The following is a 16298-nucleotide window of genomic DNA, read 5'->3' on the forward strand; positions in this document are numbered from 1 at the left end:
ACACCCTCTCTCCCCACACGCCCACAGGACAACATGCTCTTCTGACTTCCGCCTACTCAGATAACGGCTTTCTGGTCTACCTTCCCTACCACATGAGGAACCAGCGTGAGGTGAGCTGGGGTTGTGCTCCGTCCAGCACCTCAGATGGGCCTGCCCCCAAGGATGTCATCCCCATCGCTGACTGGATGAACAAGAGCTTGAACGGGCATTTCCACACCTCTTTAGGGAGATGGCTGTCAAGGTCCACCTCCCCCGGTGTGAGGAGACTATACCTTCTGTGATGGGCTCTCCAGAGCCTGGCAGATGGAGGACAAAGATCCTGTCACCACGGAAGCATCCTGTCCGCATACTCACTATTTCATACCCAGCGTCTAGGCCAAGTCCATCCATACTCACACATCCTGCTCAAACAGGGCAAGTATACTCACGCTTCTCCAATTCTGCTTCACGTTCAGTCTTATGGACTATAAAGCATGTAGAAAACAGACTCAACTTTCTACCCTTCTGTTATTAAACTCTTCTCACATAAAGAACAATGCAAATGGGGGCTATGCTTTTAAAGTACACTCGAGTCCAGGAAAACGGTTTTAAAATATCCACCGTGAGGGGCACCTGGGTGGCTCAGTCAGTTAAGCGTCTGCCTTCGGCTCAGGTCATGATCCACACGGGTCCTGGGATCGAACCCAGCCCTGGGCTCTCTGTTCAGCAGGGAGCCTGCTTCTCCCTCTCCCACTCCCCCTGTTTGGGTTCCCTCTCCCGCTGTCTCTCTCTCTGTCAAATAAATAAAATCTTTAAAAAAAAAAAAGAGACAGAGATTCATAAAAACTTGAAAAACAGAGCATTTTGAAAATTTCATTCTACCTTATAGCCTCCGATGCGATGTTCCTGCTTAAACTCCTTTCCGTTCTTCAGCCAGCGCATCGTTGGTGTTGGATTCCCCCCAGCTGGACAGCGGAACTTGACAGTATTGGCTGCGGGGACAGCATGAAGTCGCTTTTCCATCTTTTCTGTGTTGGTCCAGTACGGAGCTCCTGGGGTGGAAAACAAGATTACAATGTACAGAGAAGGAGAGCTTCATTTCCATAGCGGGGAAGATAATGTTACTTTGTATGTGAGCGAGCTGACATGCTCAAAAATCTTCGGGTAATATTTACATTAGGAAAAAAATTTTCTGAAGTCTAGCAGATGGCCTAGCAGAAGTCCCTGGAGAGAGACTGCTTGGTAGTTTGTGTCTCTTAACAAAAGTTAAGTATCTAAGTATCTAAGGTACCTTCTCACCCTTGTTCCCAGTCCCAGAGTATAAATTCACAGCGAATCATGTTTTCAAATGCAACTTTACATGACAGTGTCAACACAGATAACAACAACTGAGTCCACCAAAATGTATCCTTTTGGATCACCATACCTAGCAAGTGATCGCATACACACACACAAGGTGTGCTCAAAGCCAGGTCAACTTAGCCACTGAAGCTGTAAGGGACAATCAATAATAGAATTTACCATCCTAAGATGAGAAATCATTCAGGAAGGTATCATTAAATTCCCAGGACTTTTTACGACAAACCAAAAAGCCCTGTCACTAATTACGTTTTAATTTTTTTAAAATGAGCAATGATTTTTCAGTGGTTGTGAATGCCATAATTCTACCACCGTCTCTAAACAGGAAAATCTTAACAGGAGGCTATTGATTACATGTTCTATGAAGGTGAGCCCTCTAAATGACCTGCAAAGTCATGGATACAAGTGATTCTTTAAACTCACAAGATAACTTTTTAAATTCCCAAACGAAGGACATTTTATCTAAGTAAGGACTGCAGCATCGACCCAGAATACCACCGTAAGTTCCTCATGCCTGCCAACAGTCAGCACTGCTGACTGAGGGCCTCTTATTTGCCAAACAGAGCTCTAAAAACTCTTACATGTTTAGCATATTAATCCTGACACCAATCTGATAAGAAAGGCGTTATTATAATCCTTGTGCACAGACAGGGAAACTGAGGCACAGAGAAGCTACAAAGTTAGGAAGAGGTGCAGGCAGGTTTGAGCCAAGGCACTCTGATTCCTGAGCCCACTGTCTTTGCCCCTACTCTCCAAGGCTGGTAAGAACCAGCTTCTCCAAGGGGTCAGAATCCATACTTTCGGCCACTCCGATATTCAAGACCGGAGTCCAGGACAGCCAGCCCTTTCCAGAGGCACGCTCGTTGCCTTCTCTATGACGGCCCAAAAGTTCCACTGAAATCTCGTGTAGCTACTCAACTTTTCACATTTGTGTTTCTGTCTTAGCAAACTGGTAGCCGAAATTTCCCTAAAGCATCCATCAACAGGGAGCCTTGTACATTCTAGAACATTCTAGAACACTGAAATGCTAGAAGCCTGATTCATAACGTGTTTACTGCTGATGAAGGTTAGTTAGCCTGATCAGCAGCACACACATTTCACAAACCAGAAACAAACGGGTCCAGGCAGGGTTTTTGTCTCTGATGCGGATTTACAAGTCTCCTCTATTCTGTGGATGGCACAGCCTGCTCCCGGGAGGGGGTAACAATCCCCTTCCCTTAACAGCCAGACTCCCATGGCAGACTGAGGAATGGGAAAAAGTGCATTCAAAACACCTACCCCTGTTTGCCTCACCCTTGCTCTTAAAACCTGACTATAAAAGGTGGAGTTGAGATTTCTTAACAAGGGCATGCCGAATCTTCTTTATCCTTGTTTATCTAAGCATCAGCGTCGATGTGGATGGTGTCTACACGATGCCAAGACCGTGCAGGCAAGGCAGAGCCGAGGTGGTCGGTCCTGTGTGCCAGAGAAAGAAAGACCAGAGCAGGGGCAGGGGGAGAGCCAAGGGAATACCAACGGGGCTGTGCACATTCCTCTTGAAACCAGTTTTATCTGCAATGAGTAGGCAACTTGGTAACCATTTGGCTCTGGGTGTCAAATGCCCATAAACACACCCATTCTTCTGAGGGCTCACCACGGACTGCTCGATTGCTATTCGTCATAAGACTCCCAGGGCCTGGCATCTACTGGAACAATTTCAATAATCTTTCATTTTAAAAGCTTCTACTTAGAAAAATCCAACCACAGCCACAGCCACTAAAAAGAAACCATTAAGAGCACAAAATAAATAATGAGCTTTGTCACTACACAAAGACTTTTATAAATCTGACCTAAATGAAAAGCATACCTCATGCTGTCAGGTGTCCATACTCGTGTCATTTGTTTAAGTAAACACAATGGCCTATTCATATGAATTAGCTAAATATTAATGTAGTAACTCTTTGAGATAGCATCAATTAGGGCTGAGCTGGTCCTCTGGAATGTCTTTTTTTTTTTTTTTTTTTTTCATATAAAAGGAACCAACAGATATGTGTTTCAATTCCATGAGGCAGGATTTTTATGTTCCCTAAAATGCTAAAAAGTAGGATTTAGTGGAAGGACCTGGGAACGTTGCTGCGTTCCCCTCTCACGGAGCAAAGCTGTCCGGGAGGCAAGAACCCACACAGGACTCGCCCCAGACCACAGGAGCCCGTACGGGCCTGGCCTGTGGCAACAGCACCCTGGCAGCCAGCACCTTTGTCTTGGCACCTAAGGAATGATTTAAGGACAAGAGTGCAAAGAATTTTGCTGGAATTTCTGGCAGGAAGCCACTTCCCTGGGGTAAAATTTCAATCGTTAAAACGGCACCTATAAAATCTGCTCGTGCAAAAGAAACGCACGGCCACGAAGCCCAGGGGCACCCGGTTTGTCACCTGAAGTCACAGAGATGCCAGGTGGGCAGGGCACTGTAAGATCTAATCAGCCGAGTAGACACCCATCACCTACACGGCTCGGGCTGGAAACCTCCATCGGCAACACTCTTTTCCCAAATGCCCGAAAACCGTGACTTGATGGAAAAGCCATCGAGCCAAGTTTTCCGGGTTCTCTGTGGGGGCAGTGCTGGGCCACCCCAACGCTCTGCCCAGTCCCACTCACATCACACAGGACAACACGCTTCTGTGACAAGGCTTTCCTCTAAGATTTTGAGCTCACGCATTAAAAAAATTTTTTTAATGAGCATGATGCTGGAGAGGAGGAGTTATTATTTTATAATGGTTCCTCCTGAAATAAACTAGTTTTATGTGGAGACTGAAGAACCTGGAAGGTCTAGAAAAATACTGAGACTGTAGAATTAGCCCTCACTGCGCTTTCTTCTTTTTTTTTTTTTTTTAAAGATTTTATTTATTTGACAGAGAGAAATCACAAGTAAGCAGAGAGGCAGGCAGAGAGAGAGGAGGAAGCAGGCTCCCTGCTGAGCAGAAAGCCCGATGCGGGGCTCGAACCCAGGACCTGGGATCATGACCTGAGCCGAAGGCAGCGGCTTAACCCACTGAGCCACCCAGGTGCCCCCTCACTGCGCTTTCTTCATCAGCGGCCTCGTGTCCTCCGCGAACTTTGTATTCGATGTTTCCTGCCATTTTTGCAGTCTGGATACGTGGAAATGCTAGCCACCTCCTCCCACCTCCCCCCAACACACACACACCCCAAGAACAACAATGCAGCTGGTGAGAGACCAGGACCAGGCTCCTTTTTTCAAACCATGGCTGGTGAACAGTGTTAACCCTCATTTGCAGAAGGAACTCACTGAAGAAATTAACAGTTCACAAAAGCGAGATGGCCCTTGCATGCAGTAGGTGTTCAGTGCAAACATCTCCTCAACAATTTTATAAAAGATGAAACTTGTGTAGGAGTGAGTTTAAAGTCAATCCATAGAAAAGGAATGGTGATATAAATCTCGGATGGCACAGAGAAACAAATTCTACTAAATCAGAGGTAAATAAGTTGACCTATAGGACAGGTGGGTCCCTTCTGCTCTGACATTCTCAGATCTTCTGATGTAACATGTAGCAAAAGAATGATGCTCTCTTAGTCACGAAATACGAACAATGAGCTTAAAGGAAGAGTGAAACCCATGGAAAAAAATAAGTAAAGGAATCAAGGCTTGGCATTCCATCAAGGAATACGATACCAATCCTCAATATCATTTTCCACCCTGAAACAGTTATTGGGTATTAGTGAAAATGCTAATAGAATTTTACTTTAATAGGGCAGTATCCTCTTAAGATGTGCTGGTTAAACAGAGATGTAGAATCCCGCAGAAACTTCCTTCAACGTTCCTTCCACCTACCACCTCCATCCAGCACTGAAGATCCATCATACCCTTCGCTGGGCCTCCTCTCTGTCATGTACGTGTTTCCATCACCAGGATGGCTCCATTGTGAAATGTATCCCCTTCGGTGTCTGCTGACCAGTCAGAGTACAGCACCTGGGGGGGGGTCCAGCCTGAGTCGTCTTCAGCGCATAGAGTAGGCACTCAAGTGTTTATTGAATGGACAGAGAGATGGATGGATGGACGGAAGGACGGACTGACAGACAGATGGATAAATGTACAAGATGGACAACTGCTAAAAGCTTGAGCTATAAAATGAAGGAGCTGAACTGAATGTTCTGGTAAGGTCCCTCCCCGTCCTAACATTCTGTGCAGGTATTCCAGGCAGATATCGATCATGTCAACACATGGTAGGATTAGAGGGTTTCTTTTGACTGTGCCATTGAAAACATGGGCTGCTCCCAAAGAAGCCCTTACATGCCCCAGTATGTATGCCAACATGGACATCTACGCTTTATGGTCTCCTCTCTTTCTGAAATCAAAAAGAGAATACAGTCCAGCAGTTTAAAGGAAAAACATGGAGTCATATTACCACTGTACCAATAGGCCTCAGTGACCATCTGGTCCAACGGCAGATCTGATCAATGTCACCAGAAAGGTCAAGTGATCCGATCTAGGTTGCATGGCCAAGGCCGGGCTGAGGCAAGACCCAGGCCTCCAGCTCCCTGGGCAATGCTCTTTCAACCTCTCCAGGCTGCCCTTTGAACTCTCCCATGGTAATTAAGTCAAAAGTTCAAGATTTATGTGAGCTGTGGACACTGATGACTGCCAACTGTATTTTTATTGATGCAAAAATAAAAAAACACAGCCTGTTTCAGCTCCTAGATTAAGTCTCACAAACTCCCTAAAGCCCCACTAAGGCCTCTGTCTTAAGTCTATAATTAGGGCCTTTAAAAATATCACTAATCAGGACATTTGAATGCTTTGACCCTGACTGGGGTGGGGGTGGGAGGATGTCTCTGAGCTCCAACCCCGTCCTCCCAGTAGACTGAGGTTCATCTGTTTTCAGTTTTGAATAAACTCAGAGAAAACAAATATAACAAAATGCAGAGACATAAGTGAGCGCGTGGTTATGGGGTTGGCGGGCTTTATTTGAGAATCTCATTAAAAACAACAACTTGCTGACCAGTGAGGCATTTGATAAGAAACACATTAAAACGAGCCAGGCAAGTGACCCTCCTTTGAAATGCCTGAGTCTACTGGGAGACCAGCTGCCCCATGGGAGTTCCTAGAATCTGCCTTCAAAAGAAAACCTCCACTTACTGGTTGTGCTGGTTGAACACAGGGGAGGCCAAGAAAGAGATAATTTAACCCAACCTTCCGAAACAGAACACTATCCCTGGCTTTTGTGATAAAACACCCAAACCAATTTAGGGTGAGGTTTTCATTATGAAAGAATGTTAAAAAATTCAGGAAGGCTGTGTGCTCTGGGTATTATTATTATTATTACTATTATTTTCAATTCCTGGAAACTGCAACACAACATTTACCAACTTAGATATAATCTCTACCAAGTAAAAATCTCAGTTAGACCAAAGGTGACGGTGAACTGTTAATTATCAGCAGGTTAACCACAAAAGGAGTATGGAATCTCAGGCCAAGTTCCTTCATTTTCCCTGGCTAGTTCCAAAAACATTGCCTTTCTCCCTGACACAGAGTATGAGTACCTGCGGGTCTCAACAGGAATGAAACCAAAATAGGAAACTGCCTTGTCAGGGCGCCTGGGTGACGCAGTGGGTTAAAGCCTCTGCCTTTGGCTCAGGTCATGATCTTAGGGTCCTGGGATCGAGTCCCCCATTGGGCTCTCTGCTCAGTGGGGAGGCTGCTTCCCACCCCTGCCCTCTCCCTGCCTCTCTACCTACTTGTGATCTCTGTCAAATAAATAAATAAAGTCTTAAGAAAGAAAGAAAGAAAGAAAGAAAGAAAGAAAGAAAGAAAGAAAGAAAGAAAAAGAAAGAAAGAAAGAAAGAAAATTGCCTTGTGTCTCTCTGCACTCCAGAGAAAAAGCCACTCCAGGAGCAAAAATCTTGATAGAGCTGCCTCACATCAATTCTCTCTAGTTCAGCAGTTAACCTGAACTTTGTCAATCCTGATCTTCCCAAGAACTAAGTCTCTAGCTCTTCAGAAACATTCATCACTTAAACACCCGCTTGAGGTAATAAAAATCACTCGAGAAAAATAAAATGGACATGCACGTCTACTTATTAGCTGCCAGATAACCCATTAAGATACCTGCACCTAGGGGAGGCAAGGACTAATTAAGTTATGCTTTCCCTGCTGAAGTAGAAACTCTGAACCTTTCAAAACCCTCAACCTGGATCCATTTCAAAAATCAGTATTTGAAATTGCAACTTTCAGAGCGAGAAAGTCTGTTTCACTACAGGGCATACGTAAGCAGCCTTATTTCCTGGCAGCCAAGCTTGTAATGACATCACAGGATTGCTCCGCTCGGGGAAACGCCTAGGGATGGTAAAGTGTGAGGTCATCAGCTAGTCAGCTGCTAAAATCTGACCTGAGAATGCCCTTCCCATCAGTGATGGAAGGACTTGACTTAAAAGGCAAGACAAAAGTCAGGTCAACCAGATCAGCCCATTGCAGGGATGTTCAAAGCGTGGGCAACAGGATGCGAATAAATGCTGGATTTTAAAAAGGGTCGTATGGTCAGTAAGTTTGGAAAACCCTGGGAAAAGCCAAAATTAAACAGATGTTTTATCACTGAATGCTGCAGAGTTTGTATTATGCTTACGGATGGACGCTTTAAGTCTATGAGAAAGGGTCATAGGAGGAGGTATTTCTCAAATTCATTTCAAAATACAACTCCTCCTTGGCACAGAATTATTCTGGACTAGGGTTCCAAAGGGATATACTTTGGAAAACATCAGCTTATTCTCTTAAGGCACAGACCAGACCTGAACATTACCACTTGTAACGAGACCCGTAAAAGATGTATGTGAGGGCTGTAATTTCACAAACTATTCCCTGAACATCCAGGCTAGTCCTTGCCTCCCAAAGTGGTCCAGCAGGAAAGGCGGGTCTGAGACACGATGCGATACCGCCCATGATGCCAGAAAACAGGACACATGAACTTTCAAGATCGAGCCACTCAATCGGCTTGTGTAAGCAAGGAAATCTCTATAGGAAAACCCACCGTTGAGCTGAGCTGGGTCCTGTATGATGCTGTGAGAGTTAAGGTCAACCTAAATAGTGCAAAACATCCCTATAAAAAAAAATCAGACCTACTTTCATGGCCAACATTCAACAATCCTGCCTTAATTTTGAACTTATTTTTGCCATTGTACCTGACTACCATGCTTTTTGTACTCCATACCAAAGTTAAGAACTCCACCAGGCAGATAAGCTCGCCTTCTTACAGCTAACCACCCAAATTAGATAAACAAAATCTAGCATACCAGCGGAGGGAAGGACCCGCAATATATTTTTCAAGCCATCGGCTGCAGAACAACTACCAACCCCAAAAAAGGGAGAGGAAAAAAAAAAAAAATCTCTGAGACAAGCCCAGAAATGTGACTGTCAGCACAGGGTCCCTAGAACATCATTTGTTAACTTCACTGAAGAGGAACTTTCAAACACACCCCAGTGGCATTTCCAGACAATCAGAAGGCACCAGAGGAATCAATCTGGACACACGGGTGTTTTCCAGGTGGCTGAAAATGCATGGAATTCGGTGCTTCGACAATTTTCCCTATTAATCAGGCCAGGCATTTGACACTGGAGGTGGCAAAAAATTGTTTTAATGGCAACATCCCCTTCCCCGCCTTGCCAATTACCCTGGCCATGGCATTCCTCTGTCCACACAGGCCACAGCTGCTTAATCTCCGCTGCCCCAGGCTGCACCTGTGAATCAGACCAGCCTAATCACACTAACAGATGGCAGAGGCCAAGTAGCCAGCTAAGAACTGCTATCACTTTAAATCGCATCTAATGTTTCACAGGCACCAAACAGAGGCAGTTCCCGACAGCACTATCTCCCTGGTACAGCTAACACCAGCCCTTAATCACTGCACAGCACCCATCGCGGGGCAGACTTGGTGTCATTCGAGAGCTAATTACAAAGAAGCCTGGTCCCAGGGTGAAGGCATGGCGTCCCTGAAGTGCACTCCACTCCCTGGCCCGTCTGCACAGGCACCGGGCAGTTGGGACTAGTGTTCAGGAGGAGAGCCTGGAGCTCCGAGGCAGGTAATCCATCCCAATCGTCAGAAAGAGGGTCGGTTCAGTCGGTCTACTTGTTACGTAACCTATACCTTGCTGTTACATTGTACTGCATCCCAAGTATTGCAGGTAACCTGACATCAGACTTGGTTCAGTGGGACAGTGCAGCTGGCAGTCATGCTAACACAACCCAGCCACCGCCGGTGTCAGTACCCCACGAGTGGGCCCCACTTGGGGCTATAAACAACACTGCGCCCCCTTCATCGCCCTGGGGACTGTGACTCAACATGCAACCGGTTTCGCCTTTTGCTCGCTGAATTGTTAACTCCCAACCAATAACACAAGAATAATACCTTTCTCTACCTTGTGGGGTGTGGCGGGGCGCAGGGGGGATGCTCCGCCTGAGCCAGCAACCAGCACAGAGTCTGCCCAAAGCAGGGCCTCCAAAGCAGGGTCTTTTTTATCCTCCCCTGTAGAGCCAAAGAACTAATAATAGGGAATGAGTGATGTCTTCTGATGTACCAGAGTTTTATTATTAAATGGTAATAATAACTTTGTTAAAGGGTTGATACAATCACAGCAGAAGGCAGTTTCACTCACCCACTGTTTTATAAACAAGAGCTCTAACGGCAAACTCCTGCTCAAGGCACATCGACATGGGGGAATCCCTAAGTCAGACCTTATCATTCTTCACGGGACAGGAGAATCACTCCAGGAGTTTCTAATTCAGTGCGTCTGGGGTGGGGCCTTGCCATTTTCATTTCTGGTAAGTTGTTAGAGATGACGCTGATGTTAGGGGTCCAGACCCTAAGCCTTTTTCCAAAACAGTGAAAACTACAGACCAAAATATTTCCCTTTTTGCCTAAGCTGCTAGGAGACTCAGGGACAAGTGCAATTCCCCACTTAACACATTCTTCCGGGTCCCTAACAGTTTCAATTTTCTCATCTTCCCTGAAACAGCCCTGGGCCTCTTTTAATAACTGTCTTATTATTTAGGACTTGTTTAAATTTATGAAACTGATGAAAATCCTTCTGGAAAAATGTAGAATATAAGGCCTGAGGGGAGAATGCCAGGGACCCGTCTAAAATCACTCTGGGAACACGCAAGCCCTATTATCGGAAAGACAATGAAGGCTCTATTTTACCTTCTTTCTTGAACAAACGCACACACTCTTCTGAGCGCTGTACAAATACAAACTCAAATACAAACAAAATCCTCATTAACCGCAATGGACACTGTGGCAATTCCCATTTTATAGTTGAAGAAACTGAGGCACAGAAGTAAATTACTTGCCCGAGTGACAGAGGTAGAGAGGCCACGTGCTTCTACACCAAGGCCGCCCATGTGTCACTGCTCAGCAGTAACCGCCTTCACAAAGCAGATAGCACCTGCTAGTCCCCTTCTCTATCGCTGTCTGCAGAGTAAGGCACACCACTCCCCTTACTTCCGCTCAGCACGCAGTAATGTTTAAAAAGGCCCTGGTTTCCCAACCTCAGCCCTACTGACATCCTGGACCAGATCCCTCTTTGTCATGGGTGGTCCAGGACACCGCAGCAGCCCCCTGGCTTCCATCCACTGGAAGCCACTGGCATCCCTCCTCCCCCTCTGAGACAACCAAACATTGCCCAATGTCCCCAGGGAAGGGAGAAGGAGGAGAAGCCCCCCAGCGGAGAACCCCCGAGTTAAGCCCCGCACGGTCACAGGACACCAGAAGATAGTATTCGGTTCTACTCGGGTGATGTCCCCAAATGGTGAGAAACCAAAGAGAAAAAGAAATTCAAGGAAAGGAAAATTGTGACGGCTTTCCAGAGAGAGCGGCTTTCTGACACAGTAAGAAAGGACAAACGGTAGAGAAGGGTGTACAGGAACAACGGTTTATTCTCAGAATTAGAAAGTTGGGAGAGCAGACACAGCAGAGGAAAGGCGAGGGCTGGAGGACAGACACGGCATCCGGAAGAATGGACGAGACGACAGGTTAGAGTCCGGACTTCCCACCAGGCTCTGCTCACTCCGGAACCTTCTGAGGCGGCCACTACTTACTCTTGTTGTTACTGTTCTCACTGACAAAATCCTCGGAGCCGTCTGTGTCGTCCTCGTCATCTCCAGATGAGATGGCATCTGTATTCAAAAGAATATAGCCATGGTTGTGTTTGTGCGAAGCAAGAGGCTGTAATCACGTACAACTCGGTCCTTCTAGAGAGGGCCTTCCTCAACCCGGGAGCCCACGCAAGACTCCGAGACCGTGCTTAGCAAAGATGGTTTGAATGGCTTAAATGTTCTCTCCGTGATGACAGTTGGTCTGTATTATGGTTCGCAAAGCTTTCTGCTTTCACGTTATTTAAACATGCTGTCAAGCTGGATATATATTGAAGCTAGATTTTTAAGCTTCAAACAGCATTCAGGTCCCCAACAGATTGACTGATTGTGTTGTGATCCATCCAAAGAGTCTTCCCAACACCACCTTTCAGTTCTCAGGATCCCCTTCAAGAAGGGAATCTGTATTTAGTCCCTAGCCCAACTTAGCCCCTGTGTGGCCTTCCGTCCGTTCACTGACTTCTCAAAGCAAACCTTTAAACTCGGCCACACAGGGGATCCATGTGGTTCCCCCTAATTGCATGGAGGAAATATCAAGAAGGAGAGAAACTCACATTTTAATAAAAGGAATCAGAAATCTTCCCCATCAAATTTCAATCCTGGGTTCTACATGCCAAGGATGCCAGCAGTATGGCGGTGTGGGGGGGTGGTGGTTTGGCAGGGAATGGGAGTTGAAGATGTGTTTTTACTTCTACAAGAGCGGACTGTCTTAAAAGGGAAATGTTACTTTGCACATGAGAATCCCGTCATTTTTAACGACCAGCCTTTGTGGTCGAGCTGGTCCCGTGGAAGAACTTCAGAAATAGATCAACAGCAAACTATAAAGCTCTGTGCGTGGCATCCAATTAGCGGCTCCCGCTATGACTTCGCTCATCCAATACGATTTGACCCAGAAAACAGCTACAAAGGAGAGAGAGCGGAGGGCCCGCGGGCCAACTCACCTGTGACATTCACCATGAAGTAGACAGCCTCGCTGTCTACCGGCCTAGCCGCCGTGCAAGCATAGAGGCCGGAGTCTCTAGGCGTGGCACCTTTTATCTGCAAGTATTCCCCCGTAAGCACTGTCCTATTGTTGGGCCCCAAGTGTACCCCATCCTTAGTCCAACTGATCGTGGCGGCGTCTCTCAACGGACAGCGCAACTCTAGCGACTCCCCGGGCGCGGCCACGTAAACTTCAGGTTGGGAGATTTGGTATTTGGTTGGCGGCTCTGCAGAAAGGTAGGAGAGAGAAGACGGGAGACAGATGGGAAGGAGGAAAAGGAGAGAACGTCCAACAAAGGTCAGTGGCGGCCCGTTTATTCCCAGGAGAGGCCGTTGTTGGTTTGCAAATGGCCCGGGCAGGCATTCACCTCTGCCCACGCCCGGGAACCCAGGAGACAGCCTCGTACATAGAGCAGACTGAGTGTCTGAGACGGGGACCACAGGAAGCGCCCAGCAGAAGCGGCTCCGCTGGGTCTGTGTGAGCTGGAGGGCTGTAAACACACACCCGAGACCCAGCATGGAACGATATCGTACAAGAAAACTTTTCAGTCGATTGCCAATCCCAAGTCTGCTTGCAACTGTCACACCTGGTAATTCTATTCCTGTGGCATTTTTTCATTTGTAGGGATGAGTGTTTTATCATTTTTTTCATGCAGTGCAAGCAACTGCACAGCTGTGCGTCTATACCTACACACACATACCCAAGTACACACACACACACACACACACACACACACCTGTATTTATCTTTGCTAGACTCTATTGTCACAAAGCCGAGCTTCTTAAAATGAAATGCCTCAAACTCAAGGGAGACAAATGAGTCCTTCTACAAAACTCTCAGGCTCAGATTGCTTTGCTGGTCTGGAGACCTAATTCTGTGCTAGCTAAGCTGGAACACACTGTTTTTCTTCACACTGAAAAGATAAAATGCCCCCAGACCTCCGAGAGGTGGTCTCCATATCGCACTCAAATCGATCTAGAAACGAACCTACTGAGCATTGCACACCCGATCCTCAGACACTGCAGGCCCGGTCCCTCCCTGCCTGCCAGCTCCCCCAACACATCCTGGGTTCCAGCCCCCTCAGGCCTCTAACTTTATGTCCGTTTAGGGGTCTTTCCTCCCTCACCTCCCCATTTACCCAACTCATGCTTCAAGGCCCAAATCATCCTGTTGGATGTGAGCTTGTCATCCGTCCCCCAGGCCAGGGGTGACATGGATCTCCCCTTCTTGTCCACCTGCCTGCTTCGCCCACTTCTGGGGAAGCACCACAGATCCCATGGCCGTGTCCTGTCTTCTGGGGAGATAGCGAGGTCTAGATGGAGGGCTCAGGTCTCCTTGAGTGTCCTGCCCTGCCTCCAAGCATACATACGGAAGGGGCCCGTGCTGACCAGGACTGCAGGCACCAGATGTGCAGGGCAAGAGGGGACGGGACAACGTGTGCAAGGAGAGGTGAGATGGAGCCACAGGCTTATAAGGAAAGCAGCCGGAGCTGCTGGCTGGGACCCACGAGGACCCATGAATGGGCTTTCATCCCTCACAATGGGAACTGTGAATGGTACCCAGAGTCCCAGGCCCGGGAACCCAAACTTCCCAGCTCTGGGACGGCTCCAAATCTGGGCATCACGAGATGGCTGTTTTGTCCCTCTGAGCGTAGTCGAGACAAAACTCCCATGTAACAAGGGAATAAAGTCGCTTCGTGCCTTAGTCCCACTGTTGAAGGAACAGGGAAGACCGCGTGCCTCTGCTTCTAGAAGTTCTCCACAGCACCACCATCAACAGCCAACATGGGAGGCCCAGGGCTCCCCAAAGGGGCACCTCCAAAAGCACACATGCCGAGACGGGCCCAGACACTGAAGACGATGTGGACATAAAGGGACAACCGCAACAAAGTATAAGAAAATGAAAGTCAAGTTTACCGTGGACAAACATAGCCCGCAACAAGGGCAGAAAACCCCAACTCGCAGGCACATGACATTTCCCAAGTAAGTCTGTTTTCCTCATTCAACACCTGCTGAACACGTACCACGGGCCACACTTCAGCCTGGATGCTTGGGAAGCAACGGGGCACAAGGAAATCCTTGCAACATGGGTGGGACCTTAATTACAGCGGAGGCGACCGACAATAAAGAGAAAATCGGCCAAAGGTATAAAGTATGGGAGGTGGTCTCAAGGGCCAGGAAGCCCAACCCCGCAAGACAGCAGCACCAGCACAGACGGGGGGAGGACTCGTCCCAGAGCGGGAGCTGGCAGACTGCGGCCCCCAGGCCAAAGCCAGCCATTGCCTGTCACTGTAAACAGAGTTTTGCTGGCTCGCAGCCACGCTCCTTCCTCAAGTATTGTCTGGGGCTGCGGCTGCTACAATGGCAGAGCGGACGTGTCCCAACAGATGCTCTCCGTCCTGCAAAGCCTTGCCCTTTACAAAATGTTTGCCAAGCCCCATTGAATGGGCTGTTCGAGGAAGGCTTCCCTAGGGAGTGAAGGGCAAAGTGGCTTTTGAAAAATGCCGCTAGGAACGTAGCTGGGAGGTCCTCGGGCCACACTTCCTGAGGCTGGTCAAGTCCTAATGCAACTGAACTGCAGGACAAAGAGAAAGACCTTGAACTCTGAAGCCTGGGCAGAAAAGGGAAAGGAGGGAAAATGTGGGCAAGAGGAGAGAGAAGAGGAGGAGAAAAACGTATTTCAGTATGGCCGCAAATCTCAGACTCTGCCCCACTTGCGGCAGCCTAGAGCCCCTCAGGGCTCGCAGTGTCCCAAAGGACCGCTGGCCCACCCCTTCCACAGCTGGTCAGAGCAAGGATCAGGTGCCCTTTGGTTCCCTATAACCGACCAATAATTACTGAAAAGCACCCGCAACGTTAGAGTGAATTTACACGGGATTAGCCCGGGTCATGAAATAATATCTATGAGGCCCACATGGCCCCATGCGCCCATCACTGAGCATATTCCTCTGAGTCAGAGCTGGTCATCCAGAGACGACTGAAGAGGGGGAGCTGGACCCAAACCACGATGTTCCCCTCTCTCTTCAGGAGACATGGGACCCATGCAGCCAGCCTGCCTCTACCCTGGCCCTCAGGTCAGAATTATGTCCCTATTACAGGCAGGCAGGGGGGCGCACTCACACTGCTTTAAAAGAATAAAAAAGATAAGCAAGATACTTGCACTTATGATACAGAAAAATCTCTCCCCTGACCAAGGGAGAGTCAGGATTTGCCTGTTTTTAAAGGAACGCATTTTGACTGAGAATCCTTTGCCTCACCTGAAATACGGACCACTAAGTCTCACCAAAACCACAGGGGCCTGGACCATGTGACCAAAGACACAACCACCTACCGGACGTAGAAGGGACAGGGCACAGGAGGCCTCAAGGGCAGGGACCATGTCCTGTCTGGGGCCGGACACACAGAGGCCGCTTGATAAACGGGGGCCATCCTGCACGAGAAGGGGATGGAGCCCTGAGGCCCAAGTGCACTCCGCTCCTACTTATCTCCGCATCCCTGGCCCCTCATCCACTGACGAGCGAGAAGGCCCAGATAACACAGTGTCCCCTGGGAGGGCCCAGTGAGCCGACCAGCAGGAACCCCATAGTCCCACCTGTAGCTCGTTGGGCCCGTGACAGGCACTGCTGCTGCCTTCCTTCCGCTCCTGCCAGAGGATGCTCGGACAAAACCTGGACTGGCGGATCTCCGCAGGACACCGGACGGTTTTACGGACGGGCTCCCATCTCCATAGAAGATGACTTATACTAAAAGTGGTTTTTCTTTCCAGTAAAACCAGGTCAAAACTGTCACCCAGTCTCCCAGTTAGGTGATAAGCTTCAAGGATAGTCAAATAACTCCCCCAAAGAC

The 16298-nt window shown here is 48.0% G+C and overlaps 1 protein-coding gene across 18 annotated transcripts in view; it reads right to left on the reverse strand.

The window, feature by feature from the left end:
• FGFR2 (fibroblast growth factor receptor 2) overlaps positions 1–16298 on the reverse strand; it is a 102929-nt gene that overhangs the window by 63151 nt on the left and 23480 nt on the right. For 7 of the 18 annotated variants that reach the window (XM_047702399.1, XM_047702398.1, XM_047702396.1 and 4 more), the window contains exons 3-5: positions 12413–12679; positions 11418–11495; positions 862–1031 (exon numbers count right to left, since the gene is read on the reverse strand). In XM_047702399.1, the coding sequence (XP_047558355.1) occupies positions 862–1031; positions 11418–11495; positions 12413–12679 (515 nt within the window). The remainder of the gene's footprint in view (positions 1–861; positions 1032–11417; positions 11496–12412; positions 12680–16298) is intronic. The other 11 variants (XM_047702409.1, XM_047702408.1, XM_047702404.1 and 8 more) reach the window with 2 other exon arrangements.

This window comes from Lutra lutra, chromosome 14 (genome assembly GCF_902655055.1).
Source record: "Lutra lutra chromosome 14, mLutLut1.2, whole genome shotgun sequence".
Lineage (NCBI taxonomy): Eukaryota > Metazoa > Chordata > Mammalia > Carnivora > Mustelidae > Lutra > Lutra lutra.